Below are 24226 nucleotides of genomic sequence, written 5' to 3'. Positions count from 1 at the left end.
TCAGATTTATTCATCTTGATCTGTCGGAACCTTGACATTAAATCAAGTGCTCCATGATCTTTTATACATCCACCAGGAAAGTAGCAAGGCCCTGATTGGATCTCCATTATATTTATAGGGTATTATACTCTATTTAAACCCCATTCCAACTCTGATCGGGTTGCTGGAACGTGCTACATTCCACCAGCTGCTGCTTAAACTGTAAGTTTTGGGAGAATCCACCAGGAAAGTAGCAAGGCCCTGATTGGATCTCCATTATATTTATAGGGTATTATACTCTATTTAAACCCCATTCCAACTCTGATCGGGTTGCTGGAACGTGCTACATTCCACCAGCTGCTGCTTAAACTGTAAGTTTTGGGAGAATCCACCAGGAAAGTAGCAAGGCCCTGATTGGATCTCCATTATATTTATAGGGTATTATACTCTATTTAAACCCCATTCCAACTCTGATCGGGTTGCTGGAACGTGCTACATTCCACCAGCTGCTGCTTAAACTGTAAGTTTTGGGAGAATCCACCAGGAAAGTAGCAAGGCCCTGATTGGATCTCCATTATATTTATAGGGTATTATACTCTATTTAAACCCCATTCCAACTCTGATCGGGTTGCTGGAACGTGCTACATTCCACCAGCTGCTGCTTAAACTGTAAGTTTTGGGAGAATCCACCAGGAAAGTAGCAAGGCCCTGATTGGATCTCCATTATATTTATAGGGTATTATACTCTATTTAAACCCCATTCCAACTCTGATCGGGTTGCTGGAACGTGCTACATTCCACCAGCTGCTGCTTAAACTGTAAGTTTTGGGAGAATCCACCAGGAAAGTAGCAAGGCCCTGATTGGATCTCCATTATATTTATAGGGTATTATACTCTATTTAAACCCCATTCCAACTCTGATCGGGTTGCTGGAACGTGCTACATTCCACCAGCTGCTGCTTAAACTGTAAGTTTTGGGAGAATCCACCAGGAAAGTAGCAAGGCCCTGATTGGATCTCCATTATATTTATAGGGTATTATACTCTATTTAAACCCCATTCCAACTCTGATCGGGTTGCTGGAACGTGCTACATTCCACCAGCTGCTGCTTAAACTGTAAGTTTTGGGAGAATCCACCAGGAAAGTAGCAAGGCCCTGATTGGATCTCCATTATATTTATAGGGTATTATACTCTATTTAAACCCCATTCCAACTCTGATCGGGTTGCTGGAACGTGCTACATTCCACCAGCTGCTGCTTAAACTGTAAGTTTTGGGAGAATCCACCAGGAAAGTAGCAAGGCCCTGATTGGATCTCCATTATATTTATAGGGTATTATACTCTATTTAAACCCCATTCCAACTCTGATCGGGTTGCTGGAACGTGCTACATTCCACCAGCTGCTGCTTAAACTGTAAGTTTTGGGAGAATCCACCAGGAAAGTAGCAAGGCCCTGATTGGATCTCCATTATATTTATAGGGTATTATACTCTATTTAAACCCCATTCCAAACTCTGATCGGGTTGCTGGAACGTGCTACATTCCACCAGCTGCTGCTTAAACTGTAAGTTTTGGGAGAATCCACCAGGAAAGTAGCGGCCGCGCGCCTAACGGCGCGCGAATATATAACTATATAACTAAAAATCACAAAAACAGTAGCAGTACATTCAGGGCAAGTGTGTCTGACATCCCCTGTATCTAAGATGTCCGGCTTAGTTCAGTGCAACACCTGCTTTGCAGCCGTCCTTCGCAGTCCCCTTTTCAAACTTGGAAACTGTCCTATCTGTAAACAAATCACTAGCCTACAAGGACAGATCATTTACCTAGGGTCTGTAATCCGTGCTCTTCGGATTAGGTGTCCAGTTCAGCCCCTCTACTCTAGTAAGCCTCCCTGCTATCAGCCCCCTTTACCACAAAGATCCTGCAGGAAAAGGGCAGTGTGGACAACCGTGGGATCTGGCAGGGTGAGAGCTGTGAACCATAAACACAAAGCTTTCGCTGTGTCCCTGCACAACAGCTACAGTGCTCTTGCTGACCTTAATAGGGACATTAAGGAGACTGGTATAGGTATTTGTGAAGATAACTCAAATAAGCAGGGGATTGTGGTCCGAGATGAAGAACTAGATTTTGATAGGGAGAAGTGTGAATCAGGTATTGCACATCAGTCATGCAAGAATAGAAAGGCTCCCAAAAAGAGAAGCTACCTTCTGGTAGGTGATTCAATTATAAGGGATGTAAATTTAGGAAAAGACACAGAGGCTTTGAAAGAGGTCAGGTGTCTTCCAGGTGCTACTGCCAGTAGGGACAAGAAGCGTATTTCTAAAATAATCAAGAATGGCAGCAAGGACTGTGATGTGGAGGCTATTGTACATCTTGGCACTAATGATCTGTCCAAAAAAGATGTACTCTCTGTGCAGAATGATTTCCAGAGCTTGGGGAAGGAACTTAGCAGAATAGGCTGTAGGCTTACTTTCTCAGAGGTTTTACCAGTGTATAAGGAGCAAAACGGAAAAGGCCAGCGCATAGCACAATTCAATAGGTGGCTAAAGGAATGGTGTAAAGGGGAAGGCTTTGGATATATTAGTCACGATGTCAGTAGCTGGTCCAATCAAAAGATGTACAAAAGAGATGGTTTGCATCCATCAAAAAAAGGGACTGAGTTACTCGGCTATAAATTCACAGATTTTCTGGAGGGAAATTTAAACTAAACAGCGGGGACAGGGAGTTAATTGATACGGAAAAACCCTGTCCCCGGCAATTTAAAAACTATAGGGCTATCAGTGCATGTAGCACAGATGTGTGTGTGGACAAGAATACCAACCTTGCTACCAATCAAAATGAAGCCTCTAATAGCGAGTGCCACATAAAGTGCACTAACCAAATAGGTGGTAAGACAATAGGGGAACTCAGGCACCACACAGGGTATGTAGAAAGGAAACACAGGGCCACCCACAAAGGACTCAAATGTTTATACACCAATGCACAAAGTATGAACAGCAAACAGGGTGAACTAGAAATTCAGGTTAATGAGAGCAGATACGATATTGTTGCCATTACGGAAACATGGTGGGATGAAACTCACACATGGAACACACAGCTAGAGGGATTTAAATTATTTAAAAGAAACAGACCCAATAAAAGAGGAGGTGGAGTTGCTCTCTATATAAGAAATAACTACATCTCCACAGAAATAGAGTACAACAATGATAAAAACTCTCTTGAATGCATTTGGGTCAATATAAAAGGGGGGGAAATGACATTGCCATAGGTGTATACTACAGACCACCCAACCAAACAGAGGAAATAGATGAACTTTTTGCTAGTCAGCTAACTAAGGTATGTAGGAAGCACACCACAATAGTAATTGGGGACTTTAACTACCCTGACATCAACTGGGAGACAAACTCCGCACCAAGTGGAAGATCAAACAGGTTCCTGGCAAACCTAGCAGACAACATTGTCTCCCAAAAAGTAGAGAATGGAACTAGGGGATTAGCCATTTTGGATCTAATTCTCACTAACAGAGATGAAATGATAGACGGTGTTGGAGCCATAGGAACCCTGGGCGGAAGTGATCATGCAATATTAGAATTCAACATTATAGAAGCACAACCAATAGAACACAGTCAAACTAGAGTCTTGGACTTCAAGAGAGCTAATTTCAATAAACTTAGAGAGGGCTTGGGAAGGATTCCATGGATGAGAATCCTCAAGGGGAAAAAAACTCAAGAAGCTTGGGAAATTTTGAAAAATGAGATAATAAAAGCACAGTCTAGCACAATACCAACAAAGAGGAAAAATAACAGCTCTCAAAAGAAACCAGCATGGCTGCATAAAGAACTCTCTGACAAATTGAAAGATAAAAAGGACAAGTATAGAAAGTGGACAGAGGGGAACATAACTCAGTCAGAATATCAGCAAATAGCCCGAGCCTGCAAAGATGAAGTGAAGAAAGCCAAGGCTCAAAATGAACTGAGGCTTGCGACCAAAGTCAAAAATAACAAAAAAAGCTTCTTTCAACATGTAAAAAACAAGAAAAAAGTGAAGGAAATGATTGGTCCATTAGTTGGTGGAAGTGGCAAGAAGGTGACAAGCAACAGGGAGAAAGCAGAACTATTTAACTCATTTTTTGCATCTGTCTTTACACAAAGGGAAAAAACAGACCAACCTATCAAAAATAGTGCCACAAAAAACAAAACAGAAACACAAGGTAAGATAGGCAAGAAAATCGTTAGTGAGCACCTGTCCAGCCTAGATGAGTTCAAATCGCCAGGACCAGACGGATTACACCCCAGAGTTCTCAAGGAACTGGCAGATGTGATATCGGAGCCACTGAACTATATTTTTCAAAGATCCTGGAACACAGGAGAACTACCAGAGGATTGGAAAAGAGCTGATGTAGTTCCCATCCTCAAAAAAGGAAAAAAAATGGATCCAGGAAATTACAGACCTATCAGCCTGACCTCAATACCTGGGAAGATCTTGGAAAAGATAATCAAACAACGAATCAACGAACACCTAGAGGCAAACAAAGTCATTACTAAAAGCAAACATGGGTTTGTCAAAAATAGATCATGCCAGACAAATATTATTGCATTCTTTGACCAAGTGACAAAATTAGTGGATCAGAGGAATGCTGTGGACATAATTTACTTGGACTTCAGTAAGGCATTTGATAAAGTAGATCACAAACTACTACTTGACAAGATAGAAAAATGTGGGGTAGACAGAACCACCACAAGATGGATCCGTAGCTGGCTGACCGGCCGTACTCAGCGAGTGGTCCTCAATGGAACTGCATCTATATGGAGGGAAGTGTGTAGTGGGGTGCCCCAGGGCTCTGTTCTGGGCCCAGTACTCTTCAACATCTTCATCAAAGATTTGGATGAAGGGATAGATGGGGAACTCATCAAATTTGCAGACGACACCAAGCTGGCAGGAATAGCCAACACTCCAGAAGACAGGCTTAAGATACAGAAGGATCTGGACAGACCTGAACACTGGGCACTAACTAACAAAATTAAATTCAATGGTGAAAAAAGCAAAGTTCTACATTTAGGCAAGAAAAACCAAATGCACAAGTACAGCATAGGTGGCACCATGCTCAATAGTAGTAACTGTGAGATGGACCTCGGAGTCCTAGTAGACAATCACCTAAATATGAGCCAGCAGTGTGCTGCAGCTGCCAAAAAGGCCAACACAGTGCTAGGCTGCATTAACCGAGGGATAGAATCAAGATCATGTGAAGTATTAATACCACTTTACAATGCCTTGGTAAGGCCACACTGGGGGAATATAAACACAAATACTTTACATAATACAATCAAAAAAAAGAAAATATAAACTTATCCCAAAATAAAAAATATCTAAAGAATTAATGAAAACTAAATACAAATACATAATTATAAATACATATTAAAACTAAAATTTTAATCCCACATAATAATTGACACAAAATACAAATTAAAATATACTGCATCCAGTTTTGGTCACCACGATGTAAAAAAGATGTTGAGACTCTAGAAAGAGTACAGAGAAGATCAACAAAGATGATTAGGGGACTGAAGGCTAAAACATAAAAGGAACGGTTGGTAGAATTGGGTATGTCTAGGTTAACGAAGAGAAGGACAAGGGGGGACATGATAGCAGTATTCCAATATCTCAGGGGCTGCCATAAAGAAGAGGGAATCAAGCTATTTTCCAAAGCGCCTGAAGGCAGGACAAGACGCAACGGGTGGAAACTAATCAAGGAGAGAAGCAACCTAGAACTAAGGAGAAACTTCCTGACAGTGAGAACAATTAATCAGTGGAACAGCTTGCCTCCAGAAGCAGTAAATGCTCCAACACTGGAAGTTTTTAAGAAGAGACTGGACAGCCATTTGTCCGAAATAGCGTAGGGTTTCCTGCCCGAGCAGGGGGTTGGACTAGATGACCTCCAAGGTCCCTTCCAACTTTACTACTATTACTATTACATGGTTTTTGGTTTATCTTGATGACATCCTTATTTACATCGAAACCATGGACGAACACATCAAATTGGTCCGTGAGGTGCTAAAGAGACTGTTAAAAGCTGAACTGTATGCAAAGCTGTCAAAGTGAATTTCACCAGACACGCCTTGATTATCTGGGGTATTGGATTTCAAATGAGGGGATAGAGATGGATCCCACCAAAGTAAAAGCTGTGCTAGAATGGCAACCCCCAGGCAACTGTAAGCTTCGAAGCTTTCTGGTTTTTGCCAACCTTTACTGTCAATTTATTCCTTCTTTCACAAAGATAGCCATGCCAATCACCAATTTACTCAAAATGGGAAAAGGAGATGGAAAACCCCAACCATGTCAGCCATTGCAATCGTCGTTAGAGTGCCAAGCTGTATTCGAGAAAATAATAATAATAATAATAATAATAATTATTATTATTATTATTATTATTATTATTATTGAAGGGACGTTGGAGGCCATCAAGTCCAATCCCCTGCCCAGGCAGGAAACTAAAAGAGACTCTTTGTAGCTGAACCAATCCTTACGCATCCTGACCCTGAACAACAATTCATCATTCAAGCTGATGTGAGTGAGGTGGCCATGGATGCCGTTCTCTTACAAAGAAACCACAGGGGGTAATTACAACCCTGTGCTTACACTTCCTGAAAATTAACTGACACCAAGAGGAGGTGGGCAGTTTGGGAGAAAGGCTTTTATAGTTTGTTGGGCATTGCTGACATGGCATCATTTCTTGGAAGGGGGGGGGAAATACCTTTTGAGGTGTGGATTAATCACAAAAAATTGGACACTGTAAAAAAGAACTCCACAAATTGTCCATGAAACAAGTTTGGTGGGCTCAGTACTTCAACTATTTTAATTTCACCTTAAAGTATTTTCCAGGGGGTAAGAATTTTTTCACTGACATCTTATCTAGAATGCCCCAATTCAAGAGAGACCGAGAGGAAGTAATTAACTCCATTATTCCTCTGCTACAATCCGCTTTTCAAATAATAATCAGATTGGAAACACAGAGACCACCTGCTGGTCCTGATGACTGCTTACTGAAGGAACTAAAGAAGTTAGAGACTGATGCCTGGTTCAAAGACAACAAATATCTTTTAAATCTAAGGGGGGGAGGACTAGCCTGGAGAGCTCTAAATTATACCTCCCAGATGGCCTCAGATTCCAAGCACTTCAGCGGCGGTGTGATGCTAAGCAGGCAGGTCACTTTGGATTTTTTAAGACATTGCACCTGATGTGGAGGCAATTCTGGTGGCCAGGAATGAAAAAAGATATTGAGAGTTATGTTAAGAGTTGTGCCACCTGTGCTGCCATGAAGAGACACCCTGGAAAACCACCAGGATTGCTGCAATCTTCCCAGCCTTGAGAGGAAATAGCCATGGATTTTATAGTGGAGTTGCCTGAGAGCAAGGGAAACACTGTAATATAGATTGTGATTGATCTATTTTCCAAACAAGTGCATTTCATCACTTGCTCAGGACTCCCCACTGCCCAGAAGCTAACCAAGCTGTTTTTGAAACACATATTGACTCCATGGAGCCCTGAAATGGATTGTTTCTGATGGGTCCAGTTTACTGCAAAGTTCTGGAGGGAGTTCATTAAACTGATTGGGTCCACCCAGGGGCTTTCATCAGCTTTTCATCTGAGTACTAATGGAGCTGCTGAAAAAGAACTGTGCCTCAGGTGTTAGGTAAATTACCAACAGACTAATTGGGCTGATCTGCCTTTCTCAGATGTAGCCTATAACAATGTACATAATAGCACTGGACTCACCCCATTTAAAATAGTAATGGGTCGAGATTTTGTGCCTATGCCTGAGTACCCCCAAGAGCCTCCTACTTCCCAGATTTTGGATCAATGGATGACATCCTTCCAGGGGGGTTGGGTGAATACGAAGAAAACATTGACCGAGGCCACCAAGGTTTACAAGGACCAAGCAGATAAACAATGCTCCCCTCAGAAACCTTTTCATGTTGTGCAATTGGTTTATCTTTCAATAAAGTATTTAAGGTTAAAGTTACTCAGCAGAAAATTGAGGCCATGTTTCCTTGGTCTCTTTCCCATTACTAAGACCATAAGCCCTGTTACAGTGGATTTGGAACTTCCGAGATTGTTGGGAAAAGTTCACCCTGCATTTCATTGTAGTCTAATAATACCTATGTCAGAATCCTCTTTGAGACCTATCCCAAAGAAGCCGCTGGGTCTAGTAGTGGTTGAGGGGGAGACCCATTATATAATAAAACAAATTCTTGATTCTAGGCTGTACAAGGAAAAGTTACAGTACCTCGTTCAGTGGAAAGGCTGCCCCCTGTCAGAAGCTACATGGGTGAAATGTACCAATATGAAAGCAGATAGAAGTTCTACAATAAATATTCTTACAAGCCTCAAGGAAAACTTAACCTGCTTTTTGTTTCCCCTATAGGAGATTTTCTTTTTGAGAGGGGCCGACTGTCAACTCTAGAAATGAGCATGGCTGCAGCCATTTTCCTTCTCATTCTAGGTTGCCACATAGGGGGCATTGTCCAGGTGCTTTGCTAGTCAAAATAATCATTTGTCCCATGGGAACCAAGGTCTTCAGTGCTTCCGAGACTAGGAACTGGGTGTTGAATAAAAAGCCCGCCAAATAATCATATTGGGCAATATAGGTGCTTGCATAGCTTTTGTGGTGGGACATTTAACTTTGTATTGGGAAATTGTTATTTGTGTATCCAGACTTGGTTTCACTCTTGACCATGCCAATACTTTGTAACTAATAAACATGCTCTTTAAGGAATTTGCAAGCCTCAGAGTTTTGCTTTTGTCTGTCGGAATCTTAACAGATTGGAAAGAAGGTTTCTAATATGGTTGGGTTGAGAAATGCTCCATTCAGAAGTGTCTCCTCCAAGATAAATTATATATCTCTGTCCCTCAAAGAAGTATTGATCACTTCTTGAATCTAGAAACCAGAAAGGGCATGATTCAAATCTATATATTGTGGAGTTTATACTTATATTTATTTCTCCAGCCTCTAAAAGTTCAGAAGAATCACTTAATACATAGAAACATATGTAGAAATTCAATATACACTGAAAATAATGTACAATACTTTATGTTTAGTTAAGATCTAAAGAATCTCTGTTTCATTAATTTTTATTCTGTGAATATGCAATACATGTACCTCTATGGTCTGGATATATGATATTTTATATTCTTGATATATGATATTTTTGAAAGGTTTGTGTAATAGCATTATTACAACACATGGCTAAGAAATCCCAGTCTCATACCATAAAGGACTTTATGATCATCAGTCTTAACTGGATCTGGAAACAAACTAGCAACCAAAGCAGCCTAGAGAGGAGAGGTGTGACATGTCAAAATAGTGTCCTAAATCAAGCTGAAATTGTGCAGGAACAAATTAGAATGAAATCCAGACACATTGTGCAGAAAGGAAACTGATGGTAATTAGTAATCAGTACATACCTGCCATTAGTTAAAGTGATCAAGCCCATATATGATTCAGTTGTTCTAAGTAGGATTTTTCTGATATTTACTCAGTTGCTTCTTATAGCAAAAAGCCATGAGTTTACAAAGCATTAAAAGGGTCTCATTGTTGGAAAGTATCACTCAAGAAAAGGATACATTTTTTTCCCCAGAGCATTGGATACATCATGGAACACAGTGAAGACAGTCATCAACAAGTGGAGAAAATATGGCACAACAATGATATTACCAAGAACTGGATATCCCTCCAAAATTGATGAAAAAACAAGAAGAAAACTGATTCAAGAGGCTGTCAAGATCCCTACAAGCAACATTAAAGGAGCTGCAGGAATTTCTGGTTGCGTACTACACATACAACAATATTTTTTCTTCATGTGTCTGGATTGTGGGGTAGGGTAAAAATGAAGCCTTTTCTTACCAAGAAAAAAATCAAGTGTGGCTAGATTTTGCATAACTTTACATCCAATCTGACAAAAGCTTATGGGAAATGTGTTATGGTCTGGTGAAATAAAGTATGAAATTTTTGACCATTATTCCAAAAAGTATATTTGGCACAAAAATGAACACAGCGCATCACCAAATGTACATCATATGCACAGTGAAACATAGAATAGAATAGAATAGAATAGAATAGAATAGAATAGAATAGAATAGAATAGAATAGAATAGAATAGAATAGAATAGTCAAAGTTGGAAGGGACCTTGGAGATCTTCTAGTCCAATTCCCTGCTTAGGCAGGAAACCATTTCAGACAAATGGTTGTCCAATCTCTTCTTAAATACTTCCAGTGTTGGAGCATTCACAGCTGGAAGCAAGTTGTTTCACTGACTGTTCTGTCAGGATTTTTTTTTTTTTTTTTTAGTTCTAGGTTGTTTCTCTCCTTGATTAATGAATATCACTTCCATCCACAGTGTAAAGTGGTATTAACACTTCATGTGATCTTGATTCTATACCTCTGTTAATCCAGCCTAGAACTGTGTTAGCTTTTTTGGCAGCTGCAGCATACTGCTGGCTTATATTTAAATGATGGTGCACCAGGACTCCAAGATCCCTCTCACAGCTAATACCATTGAGCAAAGTACCACCCATACTGTACCTGTGCATTTGGTTTTTCTTGCCTAAATGTAGAACCTTACTTTTTTCACCATTGAATTTCATTTTGTTAGATAGCACCCAATGTTCAAGTCTGTCAAGATCCTTCTGTGCCTTAAGCCTGTCTTCTTGGGTGTTGGCTACTCCTGCCAGCTTGGTGTCATATGCAAATTTGATGAGTTCCCCATCCATCCTCTCATCCAAACCACTGATGAAGATGTTGAAGAGCACTGGGCCTAAAACAGAGCCTTAAGATTACCCCACTGCATACTTTCCTCCATGTAGATGCAGTTCCATTGAGGTCTACACATTGAGTGTAGTTGGTCAGCCAGTTACAAATCCATCTGGTGTTAATGCTGTCTAACACACATTTTTCTATCTTATCTAGTAGTAGATTGTGGTCTACTTTATCAAATGCTTACTGAAGTCCAAGTAAATGATATCTACAGCATTCCTCTGGTCCACTAATTTTGTCACCTGATCAAAGAATGCAATAAGATTTGGCTGGTGTGATCTGTTTTTGACAAACCCATGTTGGCTTTTGGCTATGACTTTGTTTCCTTCTAGGTGTCCACTTGATTATCTTTTCCAGAATCTTCTCAGATATTGAGGTCAGGCTGATAGGCCTGTAATTTCCTGGATCTATTTTTTTCCCTTTTTTGAAGATGGGAACTACATCAGCTCTTTTCCAGTCCTCTGGTAGTTCTCCAATGCTCCAGGATCTTTGAAAAATATAGTTCAGTTGTTCTGCTTGGGAACACTTAAAACCTTGAATGGTAGGTAGGTTGGCCTGTCTAGAATGCCTGCAACCAACTTCTCTTAATAAAGATGCCTGTTGGAAGAAATATTCCAGGAGTTCTGTCTTAAGATGTAAAGTGGAGTGGGTCCTTACATTAGACAGAAGGGGCCTTAGCTTTCCTCACTTCATGTTTGGAGGATCTTTGCAGAATATTTGCTGATATTCTGCCTTAGTTATGTGCCCCTCTTTCCACTTTTTATACTTGTCCCTTTTGTCTTTCAATTTATCAGAGATTTCTTTATGCAGCCATGCTGGTTTATTTTGAGAGCTGTTATTTTTCTTCTTCATTGGTATTGTGCTAGACTTGGCTTTTATAATCTCACTTTTCAAAATTTCCCAGGCTTCTTGAGTTGTCTTCCCCTTGAGGATTTTTATCCATGGAATCCTTCCCAAGCTCTAAATTTATTGAAATTAGCTCTCTTAAAGTCCAAGATTCAAGGTTGACTATGTTCTATTGCTTGTGCTTGCATAATGTTGAATTCCAATATTGCATGAAGAGGGCTGTGCACAGTAGATGCTCTCCTAATCACACAGATTTGGGGCACTTTTGCAAGGAGAGTGGGCAAAGATTCCCAAGGCATTCTGATACTCCTACCCCAAAAGACTGAATGCTGTTATAAAGGTTCTTCAAGAAAGTGTTAGTTTGAGAGAGTATACACTTATTTAGTCACATTTTCCTAATTTTTTATTATTATTTTCTCTCTAAAAGTTTCAGTTTGTTTTTCAGTTGAATTGTACAGCTTATGTGATATATTAAGGGAGAAATGACTTATCTTGGTCTGATTACCGTATTTTCCGGTGTATAAGATGACTGGGCGTATAAGACGACCCCCGACTTTTGAGAAGATTTTCATGGTTTAAAAAGTCATCTTATATGCCGGAAAATACGGTATGTTGGTAAATCCTTAAGCATGCATTTTCTGAAACAATATATATATATATTCTAGCTAAAGATCTATTACTGTCATGTTGAATGGAGACATTTCCAATTTAAGTGGAAAATCAGACAGATAGACTGTTCATATTCTACTAGACTGACTGACCGTCTTGGATATTCCTGTCACAATTTTTAGCTTACATATTACATCGATATATTGGATATGATCACAATTTCCAGTCATTTGAATTATATTCACATTTTTTCAAGACCTTGAAAACTTGGTTCCTGTGCCTAAAACCTGGGCCCTGGGCATGATAGAGCCTGTCTAATGGCTGTGTGGATGACTGGTTTATTTTTCATATTGTGCATTTTATGTATTTTATGTATTTTACTGCAAGGGGCATAGAGTCACATTAAAGTGAGATGGTTTGTCCCAGTCTTTTCTTGAGGAGAAAGATTGGGGGGAAGGTGGAAGGAAAAGCCAGGAGGCTTATAGTTGTACTCATTACTTTTGGTACTCCATGGCACTCTTCAAGGAAAGAGAGTTAGACATTCCAAGGCGATCATCACTGTCTTTGGCCCCTTAAGTGTTTTCCTAAAGAGAAAGTCATGGAGCAGGCAAAATAGAGCTAACATCTCAAACAGGGGAGAGAAACCTCTGCACCCAGATGTCTATGGAGATTCTCAGTCATCCAGGTCTTCAAAGAAAAACAAGAAAGTCCACTTGCCTCATGAAATCCTTTGGGATTCTGTAGCCAGAGGATCCAGAGATTCCCATCCCAGTTTTAAGTGGTTAGAAATACTCTTGCGAACTACTCAAGTCCAGTTTGCCTTTTTATGCCCACACTCTTTTTTTAAAATATGCAGTGAGAAAAGAAAGTGCTCTGCCTAGCAATATTTTCATGACAGGCAATATTTAAGAGGAACCTCCATCACTGTAAACATTCTAGTTTCCTTTGCTTCTTTCTTTTCTTTCTCATGGTAAGAATTGCATAATGGACATTATTTCCTAAATAATCCTTCTTACTCCCATCACAATCTCTGCATCCTCATCTTTAGAAAACCTTGTCTGGGAAAAACTATGTGTGCTCTTATTAAAGCAAGCCATGTTAGGGAGCGGGGAAGTGCAAAAGGAGCCAGCATTTGTTTTGCGTGGTGGGACAGGATGGGCTACAACCAAAGGGAGGAACATAGGGAGATTCACCCGTTATCCCCACCAAAGAAATAGATGGCATTTCAATCAGCGACCACGGTGTGCTTGCTATGGCTGGAAAGAAAAGAGAAGACAACTTTGGTTTACATCCCTTCCCTAAACCGCCCTCCGGTCTGGCATTTCGTCGGTGGCTCCTACACGCTGTTCAGCCCCACACCAAGCCGAGCCCCCCGCAGATCCCAGAGACGCCTCACCAAGCCCTGACAAACACATCGCAGGGCGGGAGGCGGCGCCACCGGTGCACTGTCTTGAAAGGCCCGAAGTTCAAAGTCAGGTATTTGATGCTGTCAGAGCAGCTATGATCAAAATCTACGCTGGGTGCCACCTTGGACCACCCGCCAGAGTTGGCCGCAGCCAACATGGCCTGGCTTTTGCTGCCGAGGACATCGACCATGACCGAATGTCGACTACAATTCCCGACATCCCACGGCCCCACCGAGACTATTTCTTATTCGGAAATCCGACTACAATTCCCAGCATACCATATGCTTCCTGGAGTAGCATTTTCAAGGGTGATCTTTTCATTTTATAGCTTGTATTTGAACTATACTCGGTTCTGATTGTTGAGTCGCATATACTCTTTTGAAGTACCTATATTTTCTGGCGTATAAGACGACTGGGCATATAAGATGACCCCCGACTTTTGAGAAGATTTTCATGGTTTAGAAAGTCGTCTTATACGCCGGAAAACACGGTATTTTACATCTCAAAACTTGGGATTTTAACAAGGGTATGTAGATTCTGCATCCACTGGAGATGTCTTTTGGTTGTTTTATTCGAGCTGTGCATGTATCAATGTCCATTTTCTTTAATTTGTTTGGAAAGCTTTGTTTGCTTTTGTCAGTGTTTGGGGATTTAATTTGAAAATCTCAATCCTTCCTGATGCAAAGTCTTTGGCATAGGCACATTCTTAATGGATTGTATTGTTGTCTATGGAATTTGTCAAATCACTTTATATTGATTTTTCTTCTAAATGGAATTATTTCATAGCTTGGGGAGTAGTGAATTCATTCACTTTTGTCAAACTGCAGATACAATATGCAATTCTTAATCAAAAGAGTGTGATTTTTTTCTTTTTCTTTTAGCAACATTTGTTTTGTATATTTAATTTTTTTTAAATATATTTGGGCAGGATGAAAACTTTAATTTTATCAAGAGTTGCTAAATGACCGTGAATGTAGAATAGCAGAAGAGAAATAAAAAAATGTACAGTGTTCCTGGCCATGACTACAGACTTTGTGTATAGGAGACTGTAGCCTTGGTTCTCGATCTCTGTAATTTAAAAGATCTCAGGATCCAAAGTAGTTTTAGTTGCTCCATTACTATTTCACATGACATTTTATAGAAGCTGACAAGTGATGACGTGATCTGAAGAATAAAATAAAAATTGTTGAAAAGATTATGACTACATTAAGAGGCCTTATATAATGTCCTGTTCCTGTGTGGTCTGCTCAGTAGCTGAAATTTGGCAACAATTTTTCAGAATCTAAACAGAGATCTTTCCTCTCAGTAGATGCCTAACTGGATGTTTTGGGATATCTACTATTTTTAAGTGTGTATTATTTAGTTGCTCTGCAAGCCAAAAATCTGTAACCTCAAATCTAATGAGTTCCACTCTGAATTGTCAACGGGAAAAGAATGTGGGAGGGAGACTCCAAAACATCTCAACCAGTTAGCAACTGGTTAGCTACCTTTCTACTCATTGTTTATACAGCAATGGATATTTTATCATAATAACATCAGACCAATTGAGGACAAACATAAAACGGGTTGACTATAGAATATGTTTTTAAAATAAAGCTTTTAAAATTCAATTGTACTTATATTTTGCCTGAAATGGTATAGGGGGTTGGACTAGATGACCTCCAAGGTCCCTTCCAACATCAATCATCATCATCATCGTTATTATGGATCATCGCATAGTCAGCCAGATGTTCAGACTGGATTTGGCATTTTGTCTACCTATCGAGTCCTTACCAAGGACCTGATATAGGCAGATGTGGATGTTTGATGGTATTACAAATATCATTGCAGGATGGAAGGAGTTACTAGTAAGGCCGGCTTTTGCAATTGACTAATAGCGAATTTGTCAATGCCAATGGTGTTCAAGTGGTGCTCCAGTTGTTTTGGGATTGCACCCAAGGCCCCTATTACTACTGGTACTACCCTTGCTTGCCTTTGCCACAGTTTTTGTATTTCTATTTGTAAGTCTTTGTATTTTGTTATCTTTTCCAGTTCTTTCTCATCTATTCTGCTATCTCCAGGCACTGGAGACTTTTTTGTCTTTCTTATCGACAATTGTTACGTCTTTGGTGTTATGTTGCAGGTGCTCATCTGTTTGAATTCTGAAGTCCCAGAGCAGTTTAATTTTATCATTTTCTATGACTTTCTCTATTTTATGATCCTACCAGTTTTTGCTTACAGGCAAATGATATTTTTTGCAGATCTTCCAATGCACCATTGTTGCTACTTTGTCATGCCGCTGCTTGTAGTCAGTCTGTGCAATCTTCTTGCAACAGCTTACCAGGTGGTCCACTGTTTCTTCAGCTTCTTTGCATAGGCGGCAATTACTGTCTGTTGCTGTCTTCTCAATTTTGACTTTGTATGCATTTGTCCTTAAGGCTTGGTCTTGTGCAGCCAGAATTAGTCCCTCGGTCTCTTTCTTCAATTTTCCTGCTCTTAGCCATTGCCAGGTTTTATTATTATCTGCTTTCCCAGCTATTTTTTTAATGTATTGGCCCTGTAGTGCTTTGTCTTCCCATGCCTCTATTTTGTTCTTCATTTGGTCTTTCTTGTAGGCCAGTTTGGTCTCTCCAGTAGTTAGTAAGCCTTCCTGATATACTAATTTCAGTGCATCTTCATCACTGTCCTTCAGATATTCTTCCAAAGCCATTTTTTCTTCTTCAACCATCTGATGTACTTGCAGCATTCCATGCCCACCTATTTGCCTTGGTAGATAAAGTCTGTCAATGTCACTGCGTGGATGAAGGGCATGATTCATTGTCATTATTTTTCTGGTCTTCCTATCCATTACTTTTAGTTCTGCTTGAGTCCAGTCCACTATTCCAGCTGTGTATCTAATGACTGGAATTGCCCAGGTGTTGATTGCCTTTATGGTATTTCCTCCATTGAGTTTGGACTTTAAGATCTTCTTCGCTCTCTTGATGTATTCACCTCTAATCTTCTTCTTCTTCTTCTTCTTCTTCTTCTTCTTCTTCTTCTTCTTCTTCTTCTTCTTCTTCTTCTTCTTCTTATTCTTCTTCTTCTTCTTCTTCTTCTTATTCTTCTTCTTCTTCTTCTTCTTCTTCTTCTTCTTCTTCTTCTTCTTCTTCTTCTTCTTCTTCTTCTTCTTCTTATTATTATTATTATTATTATTATTATTATTATTATTATTATTATTATGGGTCATCGCACAGTCAGCCAGATGTTCAGACTGGATTTGGCATTTTGTCTACCTATCGAGTCCTTACCCAGGACCTGGGATAGGTAGATGTGGATGTTTGATGGTATTACAGGTATTGTCGCAGGATGGAAGCAGTTCCTAGTAAGGCCGCCTTTTGCAATTGACTAATAGCGAATTTGTCAATGCCAATGGTGTTCAAATGGTGCTCCAGTTGTTTTGGGATTGCACCCAAGAAGCCTATTACTATTGGTACTACCCTTGCTTGCTTTTGCCACAGTCTTTCTATTTCTATTTGTAGGTCTTTGTATTTTGTTACCTTCTCCAGTTCTTTCTCATCTATTCTGCTGTCTCCAGGCACTGCCACGTCCACTATCCAGACTTTTTTGTCTTTCTTATCGACAATTGTTAAGTCTGGGGTGTTATGTTGCAGGTGCTTGTCTGTTTGAATTCTGAAGTCCCAGAGCAGTTTAATTTTATCATTGTCTATGACTTTCTCTATTTTATGATCCCACCAGTTTTTGCTTACAGGCAAATGATATTTTTTGCAGATCTTCCAATGCACCATTGTTGCTACTTTGTCATGCCGCTGTTTGTAGTCAGTCTGTGCAATCTTCTTGCAGCAGCTTACCAGGTGGTTCACTGTTTGTTCAGCTTCTTTGCACAGGCGGCACTTACTGTCTGTTGCTGTCTTCTCAATTTTGACTTTATATGCATTTGTCCTTAAGGCTTGGTCTTGTGCAGCCAGAATTAGTCCCTCGGTCCCTTTCTTCACTTTTCCTGCTCTTAGCCACTGCCAGGTCTTGTTATTATCTACTTTCCCAGCTATTTTTTTAATGTATTGGCCATGTAGTGCCATGCCCATGCCTCTATTCTGTTCTTCATTTGGTCTTTCTTGTAGGCCTGTTTGGTCTCTCCAGTAGTCAGTAAGCCTTCCTGATATACTAATTTCAGTGCATCTTCATCATTGTTCTTCAGATATTCTTCCAAAGCCATTTTTTCTTCTTCAACCATCTGATGTACTTGTAGCATTCCATGCCCACCTATTTGCCCTGGTAGATAAAGTCTATCAATGTCACTGCGTGGATGAAGGGCATGATTCATTGTCATTATTTTTCTGGTCTGCCTATCCATTGCTTTTAGTTCTGCTTGAGTCCAGTCCACTATTCCAGCTGTGTACCTAATGACTGGAACTGCCCAGGTGTTGATTGCCTTTATGGTATTTCCTCCATTGAGTTTGGACTTTAAGATCTTCTTCACTCTCTTGATGTATTCACCTCTAATCTTTTTCTTGACTTCAGTTTGCTTGATGTTGTCAGCTTGAAGGATACCCAAGTATTTGTAGTACTCTTCCTCATCCAGACTCTTAATGTTATTTTCGTGGGGCATCTTGATTCCTTCAGTTTTCACTATTTTCCTTGTTTGATAGTAAGTGTGGCACATTTGTCCAAGCCAAACTCCATTACAATATCTTGGCTATATATACGGACAGTGTTGAGCAGCGATTCTATTTCAGATGATGTTTTTCCATACAGCTTCAGATCATCCATGTAAAGGAGATGGGATAGTCTGGCAGATGTTTTTGATGTTTGATAGCCATGTCCTGAGTTATCCAGTATTGTTGACAGAGGAAACAGTGCAATAACAAATAGTAATGGTGATAATGAATCTCCTTGAAATATTCTTCTCTTGATATTAACCTCTCCCAGCCTCTCACCATTGATCTGCAACTGTGTCTTCCATTGTGCCATCGATCTTTGCACAAATTTTCTGATGTTTTTACTGACTCCTGTTATTTCTAGGCACTTGATTATCCAGTCATGTGGCAGAGAGTCAAATGCCTTTTTGTAGTCAATCCATGCCACATTCAGATTGGTCTTCCTTTTCTTGCAGTTTTCCAAGATCATTTTGTCTATTAGGAGTTGATCTTTTGTTCCTCTGCTATTGGGGCGATTTCCTTTCTGCTCAGGTGGAAAGAGATTGTTTTCAACTAGATGCTGTTGCACTGCATCAGCTACTACACCAGTTAGTAATTGGAAAGTTGTTGGTAAGCAGGTAATTGGCCTGTAGTTACCTGGTGTTGCCCCTTTTGCTGGATTTTTCATTATTAGGTAGGTTTTCCCAGTTGTTAGCCACTTTTCAATTTCTCCTCTTGTAGTATATTGTTGAACTGCTTGGCAATGAGTGGGTGTATAACAGTTAGATGTTTCAACCAAAACCCATGCAGTTCATGTTCACCTGGTGCTGACCAATTTTTGATTTTCTTTGCTCTTTTTTCTACCATTTTTGTTGTTATTACTAGTTCTTTCATTTCAACTTCTGTTTTATTTGCATCCACATCTTTTAACCAAGCCGCATCCTTGTTGTATTTCTTTGGGTTATCCCATATCTGCTTCCAGAACTGCACTATTTCTTCCTTGTCAGGTACTAACTGATTCCTTGCAGTTTCTCCATTGATGGATTGGTAGAAACGTTTCTGATTGGATTGAAATTGGAGGTTCTGCCTATAGTTTGCAATTCGAGCTTCATATCTACTGATTTTCCGGGCTATAGCTGTGATTTGTTGCTTTATTATTTCCAGTGCTTCCTTGATCTTCCTTGTTTCTAAGTGGTATTTCTTGATTAGGTATTCTTTGGTCTTCTTCGTTCTTCAGCTTCTTTTCTTTCATCTGTTCTAGCTTGCTTGCATGTGATCTTAACTTGCTGATCTTATTTTCTAGTCTAACCTTCCATTTTTCTGGTGCACTGTTTGTTTTTTTTCTTTGTTGATTTTGCATCCCAGGTATTCAGTTATAACTGCAGCTGTGCTGTACATTGGTTTGTTTCTTGCAGCGAATTGGTGCTTATACTTGATATTGCAGTATTTGCAACTTTTTTTTATTGAAAATTTTTAAAATTTTACAAAATAAGAAAAAACAACCCTCCCCAATCCACCCCAACCCTCCCACTCCCTCCCTTAACTTTCCCAGAGCTGAATATAGGCTTAATTAAATTTTCTTGAATTCTTAAAAAAAAATATAAACCATAGATAAGTCTAAATACGTTACTTAAACTACTAATAGAATAATTAACAATAATATATATATATATATATATAAAAGACATAAATATTAAAGAAAAAAAAGAAAATACTTTAAAAAAAGAAGAATAAAGAGAAAGAAAGAAGAAAAGAAATATAAGAAAGTAAAATAATAATAAAACATATAAAGAAAAAAAAATAATACAATCTATAAAATATTAAAATTTGTATATAAATTATTGATAAACTAAGTAATATTTTTTTATATCCAACTTATGTTGTATAAAATCTATCCATTTTTCCCATACCACAAAAAACTTCTCTTGCGATTGATCCTTTAAAAAAGCCGAAATCTTTGCCATTTCCGCCAGATAGGATACTTTAAAAAACCACTCTTGCAAAGTAGGCAAAGATTCCTTCTTCCAGTATTGCCCTACTAACAACCTTGCGGCTGTAATTAAATTTAACATCAATATAACCTCCTTAGTATCACAATCGGTAACAATACCTAGCAAAAACAATTGTGGGGTAAATTTTACCCTCCTTCTAAAAATTCTTTGAATATTCCACCATATCTTAATCCAAAAGGCTTTTATATTTTTACACGACCACCAAATATGGTAATAAGTAGCATCCAAACAACCACATCTCCAACATTTGGGCTGTAAGTCGGGATACATACGAGACATTTTTTGTGGATCAAGGTGCTATCTATAAAACATTTTATAAAAATTCTCCCTTAAGTTCTGGGCTTGTGTAAATTTAACATTTCTCACCCAGATGATTTCCCAGGTATCTAGTAGAACTGGTTCACCAAAATTTTGTGCCCATTTAATCATACATTCTTTAATTAATTCTGGTTCTGAGTCCAATTCTACTAGCAACCCATAAATTCTCTTAATATGAGTTCGTCTTTGATCTTTTACTTGTTTAACAAAATTTTCATCTTCTCTAAGCAAGCCCCTATTACGATCTATCTTCCATCTGTCCGCTATTTGTCTGTACCGAAACCACGAATATATAATATTTTCTTGTGCTAAATCTTCCAAAGATTTTAACTGCCAAATTTTACCATCCCATCTAAGCAATTGTGCATAAGAAACACTATCCATCTTAACTCCTCTCCTTATCCCCTCTATCGCATGCCAAGGTATAGCCCATAATGGTATCTTAAAATCACTCCTGTAATATTTCCTCCAAACCCGAAATAGAGAAATCCTTATAATATGGGATTTAAAAACCCGGTCAACTTTTTTATTAAAAATTAAATAGGCATGCCATCCAAAAAGTAAATCCCAACCCTCCAAGAGGAGTATTTCTACATTTGTTAAATTAACCCAATCACTAATTAATGTTAAGGCCACAGCATCATAATACAATTTCAAATTCGCTACCTTGAGTCCACCCCTCTCACGAATATCTTGTATAATTTTAAGCTTTACTGTTGGTTTTTTCCCTGCCCAGATAAATTTATTGATACCTTTCTGCCATTCATTTAAATTGACCTCATTCTTTAAGATAGGTATCATTTGAAATAAAAAAAGGAATTTAGGCAGGACATTCATTTTAATCGCTGCAATTCTTCCCAAAAGAGATAATTGCAACTTCTCCCAATTTTTCAAGTCTCTTTGTATCCTGACCCACAACCTTTCATAATTATTTTTATACAATTTTACATTAGAGACAGATAAAGTAACCCCCAGATATTTTACCTTATCAACAACCTCAAAATCTGTCAGATTAACCAAAATCTGCTTATCCATATTAGTCATATTTTTGGGTAATATTTTAGTCTTATTGTTATTAATTTTAAAACCTGAAACCCGTCCATATTGATATATCAATTGTAATAACTCTATTACGGAGTGAGTAGGTTGGGACAGGGTAACCACCAAGTCATCTGCAAAAGCTCTTAGTTTGTATTCTTTTTTGTTAACTTCTATTCCTTTTATTTGCTGTGATTCTCGAATTTTAATCAACAATATTTCCAAAGTTAAAACAAACAGCAAAGGTGACAATGGACATCCCTGTCTAGTCCCCTTTTCTATTATAAAAACCTCTGACAAGCCCCCATTAACTATAAGTTGTGCCGTTTGTTTTTGATAAATAGCACCAAGAGCTTGTGAAATTTTTTCTCCAAAGTTCATTTTATCGATTAGTCTTAACATAAATTGCCAATTCAATTGGTCAAAAGCTTTCTCAGCATCTAGAAATATCAATCTTGCAGAGACTTGATTATTTTTATCTAGATATTCTAATAAGTTAATAATTTGTCTGACATTATTCTTCATATACCTTCCAGTTATAAAACCCGTTTGATCCTTATGTATAATCTGACACAAAACCCTCATAAGCCTATTAGCTAATATTTTTGCAAAAATCTTATAATTTACATTTAAAAGAGATATAATTATTTTACATTTAAAAGGTCTATAATTCTTTGGTAGAGTAAGATCTTGATCTTCTTTTGGAATTAAAGATATAAAGGCTCTGCCCCATGACGGGGGGATCTCTAAACCCTGTAATATATTATTAAAAAGCTGTCTTAAAGGTTGAATCATCTCTTGTACCAAAGTTTTATAATAAATAGATGTCAAACCATCCGTACCCGGTGCTTTACCTAATTTTAGTTCTTTAATCACTGTCTCAATTTCCTCACTAGTAATTGGACTATTAATTTCTTGTTTCTGATCTTCTGTTAATTTGGGGAAGTTGGCTTCATTTAAGTAATTATCTATATCTGAGACCTGTATTTTAGTACTCTTATATAATTTTTGATAATAATCTAGAAAAGATTTCTTAATCAACTCCTTCTGATATACCAATTTACCATTATGATTTATTTTATCTATAATTCTCTGTCTCTGTTGCTTTCTGAGTTGGTAAGCCAACCATCTCCCTGGTTTATTAGCATTACAAAATGTATTTTGTCTCATATACAGTAAGTTAGTTGCAGTTTGATCAGCCATCAACATATTAAATTGTGATTTAAGCAATTTTATAGATTCTTTAATCTTTTCATCTGTAGGATTTGAAATCAAAATGTTTTCTTTTAATTTAATCTCATCTTCCAAATCCTTACGTTTCTGAATCTGCTTTTGTCTGTATTATTCATTTGTATCAAGATCCCACGCATGAAGGCTTTACCTGCATCCCATACCATTGACATTGATGTTCCCTTATGCATATTTAAAACAAAATAATCCTTTAAATGCTCCTTTAATTTTTGAACATTCTTTTCTTGTCTAAATAAGTTCTCATTGATTCTCCACGATCTCCTCTCCTCTTTTTCATCAGCCAACTCCATCCAAACTGGACTGTGGTCCGTCAATGTCCTAGGAAAAATCTTAACATTCTTTACCCTAAAGTATAAATCAGTTGTAATCAAGAAAAAATCAATTCTTGAAAAGGATTGGTGTCTGTCTGAAAAGAAAGTAAAGTCTCTCTCCTCCTGATTGCGTTCCCGCCAGTAGTCTCTCAGCTCCCAGTCCTCTTTCAAATCAAAAAAGGCTTTAGGTAGTTTAGCCTGTTTAAAAAAAGTAGAAGATCCTTTTTTGTCTCTTTGTATATCTAACACACCATTCCAATCACCCATTAATATCACAGATCTATAATTCAACAAAGTTAATTTCTGATGTAACAATCTGTAAAATTGTTCCTGTTGTTGGTTTGGTGCATACAACCCCACTATAAGTATTTTCTTCCCATATAAACCAACCTCAATCATAACATATCTCCCTTGAAGATCAGATTCTACCAAACAGGCTGATAAGTTTTGCTTAACATAAATGACTACTCCCCCTTTTTTCCCAGGAGCAGAAGATACAAAATGAGATCCCAAACGAGCATTGGCTAAATGTTTTGGGTCTTTAGATAAAATATGTGTTTCCTGCAAACAAATAATATCATTATTATGTTGCTTTAAGTAATGAAATATTTTCTTTCTCTTTTGGGGGAATTAAGGCCATTAGCATTCCAGGTCAGGAGCTTTACCATCTCCCTTAACCAAGAGCCTGGAGAAGACTGCTTGAAGATCTGCCATAGAAGAATGTGCTGCAGAACTCTTGGGTCTTGCTCCTCCCACCGGCAACGAAACAATTTCTTGAAGAGATTCTTTAACTTCTTTCTTCTGTTGTTCCTTTTCCTTGCGTCTATGTGCTGCACGGGTCATTCTTTGCTCTTTGATCTCTGTTTGTCGCGACCACTCCACCTGTGGCTTTCCAGCAACCATCACACCTTGTCCTTCAGACTGTTGTTCCACCTCTTTACCATCCAAAGCTTTCTGCATCATAAATGATGGTGAGCCTGCTCCCAGGACCGAACTGTAAAACTCCTTTGCTTTAGTAACTGTATTGAGTCTA

The 24226-nt window shown here is 38.5% G+C and overlaps 1 protein-coding gene across 11 annotated transcripts in view; it reads left to right on the top strand.

Annotated features, from left to right (window-relative positions):
• The window catches only part of LOC120305282 (golgin subfamily A member 4-like), a 162415-nt gene that overhangs the window by 99696 nt on the left and 38493 nt on the right, over nt 1-24226 (top strand). For 10 of the 11 annotated variants that reach the window (XM_039336859.1, XM_039336850.1, XM_039336857.1 and 7 more), the window contains one exon: nt 9615-10004. The exons of the other annotated variant lie outside the window; for it this stretch is intronic. In XM_039336859.1, coding sequence (XP_039192793.1) covers nt 9615-9719 — 105 coding nt within the window. In that variant the 3' untranslated portion in view covers nt 9720-10004. Of the gene's footprint in view, nt 1-9614; nt 10005-24226 lie in introns of those variants that run through there. 11 annotated transcript variants of the gene reach the window in all.

The sequence above is a fragment of the Crotalus tigris genome, unplaced genomic scaffold (assembly GCF_016545835.1).
Source record: "Crotalus tigris isolate CLP2741 ecotype Arizona unplaced genomic scaffold, ASM1654583v1 scf7180000017666.379230911805:20528666, whole genome shotgun sequence".
NCBI lineage: Eukaryota > Metazoa > Chordata > Lepidosauria > Squamata > Viperidae > Crotalus > Crotalus tigris.
Note: the sequence above shows the minus strand (reverse complement) of the source record. Positions and strands in the feature narration are given on the sequence as shown.